An 8,100-nucleotide genomic window follows, 5' to 3' on the forward strand; every position below is an offset into this window, starting at 1 on the left:
TATATAAATATATATATATTCTTCTGAACATTGGGACATTTAAAGTAACCTTCATTTACAGTTTTATTTCATTTAATCTGCATTTATTTAAACAGAAAGTTACAAAATGCATTAATCAGGATATAAAAACATTAATATGTATTCCAGGTGTGTGTGTGTGTGTGAGCTAAGGTTAGCTTAGCATAAAGACAGAGCGGAGGGGAACAGCTAGCTGGTCCAAGAGTAACAAGTGATATCTCGTCTGTGACAAATCAAAGAGTGAAAAACTACCAATCATGGAGGAGTCTCACACTGATTTATTTCTGTAAAAACTGAACAAATTTCCAAATTTTTTTTTTTTTTTCCTGAATCACACGTTTTCATGAACAAAAATATTCAGATAGTTTATTTTAATATGTGAATGTTAAACCTCAAGTTTTTATTTCTTTGATTGTCAAACTTTGTGTTTTGTGGATTTTACGCGTTGCTCTTAATAAAGGACATTTCCCATGATGCCGTGCAAAAACAAACAAACACAAGATTAGAAAACAGGTTTTTTTAAACAAAAGAAAATTAGAAACATTTCTTGGTTTGAAAAAACCCAGAAAGTGTTAAAAATCAAGACATTTTTAAAACAATTTATTTGAACAAAAACTTAATGAAAGTTAATTCTGTACAATAAAAAAACAGTTTATATATTTCCATAAATATATTCCCACCAGGACAGAACTTTGGTCCAATGAACCGAACTAAATATTTAAAAACACCAGAAGTCTGTTTTTCTCATCATTATATAAACTTTACGTTTTTTAAAACTTTTTCTTTAACTTTTTGTTGTCAAAATATCCCAAAGAAATAAAAAAATATATAAAAAAAGGCGACAGAAACAAAAGAAAACAATATCTACAGAACGTTGATATTTACAACTATAAATAACCCACAACAAAGACATCTCTACGTGAAGCGGGCGCCACGTGAAGCCGGATCGGTAGCCCGCAACAGGAAGTGATGTCATCAGTTTAACGTCTATTCTCCTTTTGTCGTTCAAGAAAGCCGAATCAGCGTTTATGAGCTCCTGTTTTCCTTTTCACTGAATATTATTATTAGTAGTAGTGGTATCTGTACTTATGTTTCTTCCTCCAGTGGTTTTTCCTTCTTTAACTTATTGATTATTGATCAGTTTGAAGAGCAGCTCAAACAGACAAAACGTTTCATTTTCTTTTTAAATTAATCGTTCATAATTAATTATTAGTTTAAGTTTCCGATGATTTGCCAGAAAAAAAGCAGTTAAGTTCATTATTATTATTTTTTTGGTTGAAAAATGACTGAAACACTAAATTGATGAATCAACATATAAATCATAATAAAAATAAAATAAAGTGATCCGTAATACATTTTTTACTGGACATTAAACCAGTGAATGATCAATACATCGTAATCACTGACGTATTGATCCGCAGGAAAGATGAAGATCGACTGTGTTCCTTGCGCCCACATTAAGATCCAGCCCCATGCAGCGGCCAACAACAACAACAACAACAACTATACAAACACAGAAACCATCAGTAGTGTCGAGGAAGACAGGAAGTGACGGTTACGACTTCCACCAGGAAGGAAATGAAGCCGGCGTGCTTTCGACCAATCACAGCGTCCCGTCCTCCGGCGCGTCGCTCTGTCCACGTTAAACATTAAAAACAACGCATCGTCCTCTAAGTGCAGCGAGCGCGTCCTCGTTCGTGAGGACGCCGTCTTCCGGAGCGGCGAGGAGGTCGAGTTTCCACGACGACGGCCAGAAGGAGCGACCACAATCAAAAAGAGTGTGTGTGTGTTACCTAGCCGCCCTCAGACTCCCTCCGATTGGCTGATGAGGAACTCGGCCGCGCGGCGGCGGGCGGGCAGCGGTTGCCTCGGCGTGGTGTGGTGGTGGTGGCGCCCTCGCAGAGAGGTGTGGTTGTGGTGGGGGGAGGAGGGGGGGGCGGGGGGGGGGTCGCGGAGAGACGGCGGCACGGCGGACGACTTGATGGGCACGATGCGCGTATCCATCACCTCACAGTCCACCTGCATCATCATCTCGTAGCCCTGGGACGAGTTGTACAGGCTCTCTGGGGGAGACACGACATTACCCATGAGCCTCGGCTGCTCTCTGGGGGAGACACGACATTACCCATGAGCCTCGGCTGCTCTCTGGGGGAGACACGACATTACCCATGAGCCTCGGCTGCTCTCTGGGCGTAAACACTACATTACCCATGAGCCTCATCTGCTGTGCAGAAGTCAGGTGGATAAAACTGATAAATGTCGTTTGAGATCTTTTGCTTCAAGTCAACAGCGACTTGCATTTTCTTGCTGAAGTGCATCTTGGGAGTTGTAGTCTATCCTTCCGATTGGGCAATAACTTCTGTTGTGATCTCCATACAACTACAAGTGTATCTCTCTAGATGAGGTGAAACTCTGATGTTTAAAGGTCTTCGCTCTCTAAACATTGTAAATGTGTTTCTTGATGAAGAGGAGCTGATATTGAGCTCAGGTTATTGATCCGTTATCAGACTGTTGTTGTTGTTGCCTCACCGTTCACAGACATGGCCGGCATCACCAGAGACATTTTGGGCCGGCTGGTCTTGTTGTGGCTGATGGCCGGCAGCAGCAGGTGGTCCTGTGAGGGGTATTCAAAATATATATATATTAGTGCTGTGAAAAATAACGCGTTAACTCAGTTAATTAAATTACAGGTTTAACGCATTTAACGCATGCGCAGAATGAGCTTCCAATCCGTCTGTTGTTGGTCGTCGGGACGGAAAAAAAGTCACTTGCAAAATGAGCTTCCAATCCACCACTTCAATCTGAACTCTGTCCGCTCTCATGCAGACGGTCTGTTCATCGGTAATGATCCTTCCGCAGGTTCACCTCCGGAAACCTTGTTACGACTTCTACTTCCTGTAGATCAGGGTCTCAACACGTCGATCGCGACCTGCCAGTCGATCGCAGCGTAGTGTCGGTAGATCGCATGACATTAAAGAGATTGGCCCGCCCCCTGACATGTTCTCTAGAGCACGTCTTTGTTCTTTTATTAAACTAAACGTCTGTTGTTGATCGTATCTCCACAGCAGCATGTCATTTCTGTCTCTTCGCGTTGCGTTAACACTTATCGATCTCCGTCTCGCGCGCCACAGAGCTCCGTGCGCGCGCATCGACCGAGCAAAAAAAGTCACTTGTCAATCTGTCCACCTGTCCGGGCGGTGAGGTTTCAGCTTTGCAGCGGTGTCCCGCCGTCCCTTTCATCACGGCCCAGTTCATGAAGAAAACCCACACAGTCAGTTTGCCTCAGCAGCTGCTAGAGGAAGACTAGAGGCCTTTAGATTGTATCATGGTGGAGTTAATGGTTGACAAACAAGAGAAACATGTTCTGTTTAACCTCCTGTTACCTTTACATTTACTCACATATTTTACCCTCGCGGTCAATTTGACCCCAGCAATTAAAACCTCCAGAAAATTATTAGAATTAATATTGCTTCCCAAGTTTAAGTGTGAGGTACTTTATGTTTGTTTGTTGACTACCTAAATAGCCCTTTAAATAAATACAAAAGTTGATATTTCTTATATGTTTGACACAGTGAAAAACAGCCTGGGGTCAAATTGACCCCAAAGAACACCGACATTAAACATTGAATGGGGTCAAATTGACCCGAAAGGTAACAGGAGGGTTAAACATTCTGTTTAGGATGAAGATGTATTAATGTTCCATATGGAAGAAAACTGCTAAATAACTGCTGAGTTGCAGCACCATTGTATAGAATAATGTATAAATGTATATATCCGTCTTTTGTCATAAATCTCTATGTTCTCACAAAATATACCGAGAATATCGGAAATATGTGATTAATCATGATTAATCCACAGAAACCTGTGATTAATCAGATTAAAAATTGTAATCGTTTCACAGCCCTAATATATATATGTATACACATATATATATACATACATATTTATATATGTATGTATGTATGTATATATACACACATATATACACATACATATATATATATATATTTTACACATCTAAAAGAAAATGTAACAAAAATAAATATATATATTTATTCATTTATATTATTAAAAGTTGTTAAAATCCCAAACAATCATTCAGTGTCTTCAATCACGGTAACATTGCGCTGCAGATTAAATATAAATACATCTGCGTACCCGTCTGAAGGAAACCACGTAGAACGTGTCCTCTCTGCGCTCGATGGCGTCCAGGAAGTCGCTGTACCTGACCTCCGGACCAGGAAGCACCTGCAGCTGACTGCAGACAGGAAGTCACGGACGTTAGAGAGTTGCATTTCACAATAAAAGTAAGTAAAGTATACTTAGATCAACAAAAGGTCACAAAGTAGAGAAAACAGGGAGTAAAGCACAACACAACTAAACAATAGAACCCAATCGAACACAATACAACCCAATCAGACCATTCCACTGATCCAACATGTGTATCTAGGGACGTGAGACCTTTCTATGGAGCGGTGCGTCTGGACCGGCAGGTATCTGGAGAAGTTGGTCCTCCTCAGCTGAGCCTTCTGGAACAACCGTGACCATACAACGTTAATAATCACACTTCTACAGGCAGGCGCGGGCAGCAGGAGGAGGAGGAGGAGGAGGAGGAGCACTGAACCTGGGCAATCTTGGCTTTCTTGGCGACTTTGGGTTTTCCTCCCGACTTCTTGCGGTCGATCTGATGTCGCTGGACCCAACCTCTCAGCTCGTCGGCCAGCCTGAGGAGAGGAGATGAAGACGTGACGAGGAAGAGATGACGAGGAGGTGGAGAGAAAGAGATGAAGAGGAGGAGAACCGACCTGAGAGACTCTGAGCGGTTGAACTGTCGACAGTCTGAAGAACTGAAGTAACGATCGATGTCCTGAAGAACCAGATCCTTCATGTCACTGAACACATCACTGAGGTTCCTACACACACACACACACACAGAGGCAGAGACACACACACAGAGACACACACACAGAGGCAGAGACACAAAGAGACACACACACACACTAAATGAATATAGTGTTGAATAACAGAACATATTGACTAAGTGAAGAGATGAAGTCGTTCTGACCTGAACTGATACGACTCTGCAGTCTCGTCTCCTCCGTCCTCCTCCGTCTCCGTCGTGTCCTCCACTCGGCTCGGAGGCTGTCGTTGTTGTCGTTGTCGTTGTTGTTGCTCGATCTCCAGCAGCCGTCGCCCCGTGTACGTCACCACGCCATCCTGGAGGCCCGACAGCTTTCTGTCTGAGAGGCTGCAGGACAGAGAACACGTTGCTACAGGAGACATCACCGGGACAGGAGGTGTGAGAGGAGGTGTGTGTGAGGAGGTGTGTGAGAGGAGGTGTGTGAGGAGGTGTGTGAGAGGAGGTGTGTGAGAGGTGGTGTGTGAGGAGGTGTGTGTGAGGAGGTGTGTGTGAGGAGGTGTGTGAGAGGTGTGTGTGAGGAGGTGTGGGTCAGAGGAGGTGTGTGTGAGGAGGTGTGTGTGAGGAGGTGTGTGTGAGGAGGTGTGTGAGGAGGTGTGTGTGTGAGAGGTGTGTGTGAGGAGGTGTGTGAGAGGAGGTGTGTGAGAGGAGGTGTGTGTGAGGAGGTGTGTGTGAGGTGGGTGAGAGGAGGTGTGTGAGAGGAGGTGTGTGTGAGGTGTGTGTGTATGTGTGAGGAGGTGTGTGAGGTGTGAGAGGTGTGTGTGTGAGGTGTGAGAGAGGAGGTGTGTGTGAGAGGTGTGTGTGTGTGAGGAGGTGTGTGTGAGGAGGTGTGTGTGTGAGAGGTGTGTGAGAGGAGGTGTGTGTGTGTGTGTGAGAGGAGGTGTGTGTGAGGTGTGTGTGTGTGTGAGAGGAGGTGTGTGTGTGTGTGAGAGGAGGTGTGTGTGTGTGAGAGGAGGTGTGTGTGTGTGAGAGGAGGTGTGTGTGTGAGAGGAGGTGTGTGTGTGTGTGTGTGAGGTGTGTGTGTGTGTGTGAGAGGAGGTGTGTGTGTGTGTGTGAGAGGAGGTGTGTGTGTGTGAGGTGTGTGTGAGAGGAGGTGTGTGTGTGAGAGGTGTGTGTGTGTGTGTGTGTGTGTGAGAGGAGGTGTGTGTGTGTGTGTGTGAGAGGAGGTGTGTGTGTGTGTGTGAGAGGAGGTGTGTGTGTGTGTGTGAGAGGAGGTGTGTGAGGAGGTGTGTGTGAGGAGGTGTGTGTGTGTGTGTGAGGAGGTGTGTGTGAGGAGGTGTGTGTGTGTGTGTGAGAGGAGGTGTGTGAGGTGTGTGTGAGAGGAGGTGTGTGTGTGTGTGAGAGGAGGTGTGTGAGAGGAGGTGTGTGAGAGGAGGTGTGAGAGGAGGTGTGTGTGAGGTGTGTGTGAGGAGGTGTGTGTGTGTGTGTGTATGTGTGTGTGAGAGGAGGTGTGTGTGTGTGTGTGTATGTGTGTGAGGTGTGTGTGAGGAGGTGTGTGTGTGTGTGTGTATGTGTGTGAGGTGTGTGTGAGGTGTGTGTGTGTACCTGGCGGGGCCGAAGCTGAAGGTCATGAACAGCAGCACTGCCATCACACAGACGGCCCGCTTGTTGCCGGCAGAGTCTCCGCCCTGAAAGACGAGGAGAAGGGCTCAGAAACACAGAGACGACAACAACAACAACAACAAGGGGGTTGTAGTTTCATCTCTTTGCCGTTTACTCTGTCCTGTTCAACCTGTTGTTGTTGTTGTTGTTGACAGAGCTCATGAAGTGTGTGTTACGTTACAGCAGGGGTGCGTGAGCTGTCTCTAGGGGGTGCGCGAGAGGAAAAATGTAATGGTGGTCTAATGGTGTAATAATTAATATTAAACATTCTCAGGGCTCTCAAGTGTCATTTCGGTCTTAACTCCCGCACTCCCGCCACACATCGTATTTCTTACGCTGAAAAAAACTCTCGGCTATTTAATGTTTTGAAGGCAGGGGTGCCCCCTCCCCCCCCCCCTTTGCACATAGGGAACATTTGTGCTTTAAATTAATACATATAGCAAGATATTATCATAGGAAATATTAGGGAGAATATTGATATTGTTGTGTTATGAAGCATAGCGGTAATGTCTACTCTGTGTATATGTCAATGGCAGAAGTAATGTTTATAATTGTATGTGTTTATGATTATATGTCTGCCGCATGAGAATGAAAGTTAGTTTATTGTTTCAATGTTGACACTTGAGTTGGAAGCCGGTTGAATTCCGTGACGTTGCTTGAAGCAGGAGAGTGACATGTGGGACTTTTATTGTGAAAGGGAACTTTCATCACACAGCTGACCGGAAGTAATATTGGTCGCGGGATCATGACGTTTGACCCGGCTGTTTTATGACCTGTTTTATAACCTGTTTATGACCTGTTTTATGACCTGTTTATGACCTGTTTATGACCTGTTTATGACCTGTTTTATGACCTGTTTATGACCTGTTTATGACCTGTTTTATGACCTGTTTATGACCTGTTTATGACCTGTTTATGACCTGTTTATGACCTGTTTTATGACCTGTTTATGACCTGTTTATGACCTGTTTATGACCTGTTTATGACCTGTTTATGACCTGTTTTATGACCTGTTTTATGACCTGTTTATGACCTGTTTATGACCTGTTTAATGGCCTGGCCGTAAGCCAACTAGAGTGTAGCATGCTGAACTGACCAATGGAACTAACTTTTAGGATTAAGAGGTGTGGATGCCGTTACTAATAAATACGGGTGGAAAGGGTGAGTTCGTTCTCTAGACGGTCGGAAGGTTACAAGACAGTTCCCTATCAGCTACTTTGCTGTTAGTCTGTGGCGTAATATTCCGGTCGGCCCTACGATCGTAGCTTCAATTTACTGCTGAGACTTCTTGCCATTAAATATTGTTAAACGTATCCATCGCATTCAGATTCTCATTTTATATCGAGCATGGGACCTCCAGTTTGATACACCGTAATAGCGGATAGAGGACCGCCTCCTCCTCCTCCCTCTCCTCCCCCTCCTCACCTCCTTCCCGGCCAGCCTCTCCTTCAGCGCCTGGTTCTCGCGGCGCAGGCGCTCGTTCTCCTGCTGCGCCTCCCTGAGCTGCGCCTCCAGGTGCTGCAGGTACTCCTTCTTCTTCTTCCTGGACTGGCACGCCGACT

General features: G+C 45.0%; 1 protein-coding gene across 1 annotated transcript in view; it reads right to left on the minus strand.

The window, feature by feature from the left end:
• Positions 1 to 278: 278 nt before the first annotated feature.
• atf6b (activating transcription factor 6 beta) overlaps positions 279 to 8,100 on the minus strand; it is a 14,229-nt gene continuing 6,407 nt past the window's right edge. Inside the window, 10 exon segments of the mRNA XM_056443904.1 lie at positions 279 to 1,964; positions 1,966 to 2,081; positions 2,548 to 2,632; positions 4,177 to 4,276; positions 4,480 to 4,547; positions 4,643 to 4,742; positions 4,824 to 4,931; positions 5,084 to 5,266; positions 6,482 to 6,564; positions 7,964 to 8,100. The exon segment at positions 7,964 to 8,100 is cut by the window's right edge and continues 43 nt beyond it. Coding sequence (XP_056299879.1) covers positions 1,812 to 1,964; positions 1,966 to 2,081; positions 2,548 to 2,632; positions 4,177 to 4,276; positions 4,480 to 4,547; positions 4,643 to 4,742; positions 4,824 to 4,931; positions 5,084 to 5,266; positions 6,482 to 6,564; positions 7,964 to 8,100 — 1,133 coding nt within the window. The 3' untranslated portion in view covers positions 279 to 1,811.

This window comes from Pseudoliparis swirei, chromosome 1 (assembly GCF_029220125.1).
Source record: "Pseudoliparis swirei isolate HS2019 ecotype Mariana Trench chromosome 1, NWPU_hadal_v1, whole genome shotgun sequence".
In the NCBI taxonomy this organism is placed as follows: Eukaryota; Metazoa; Chordata; class Actinopteri; order Perciformes; family Liparidae; genus Pseudoliparis; species Pseudoliparis swirei.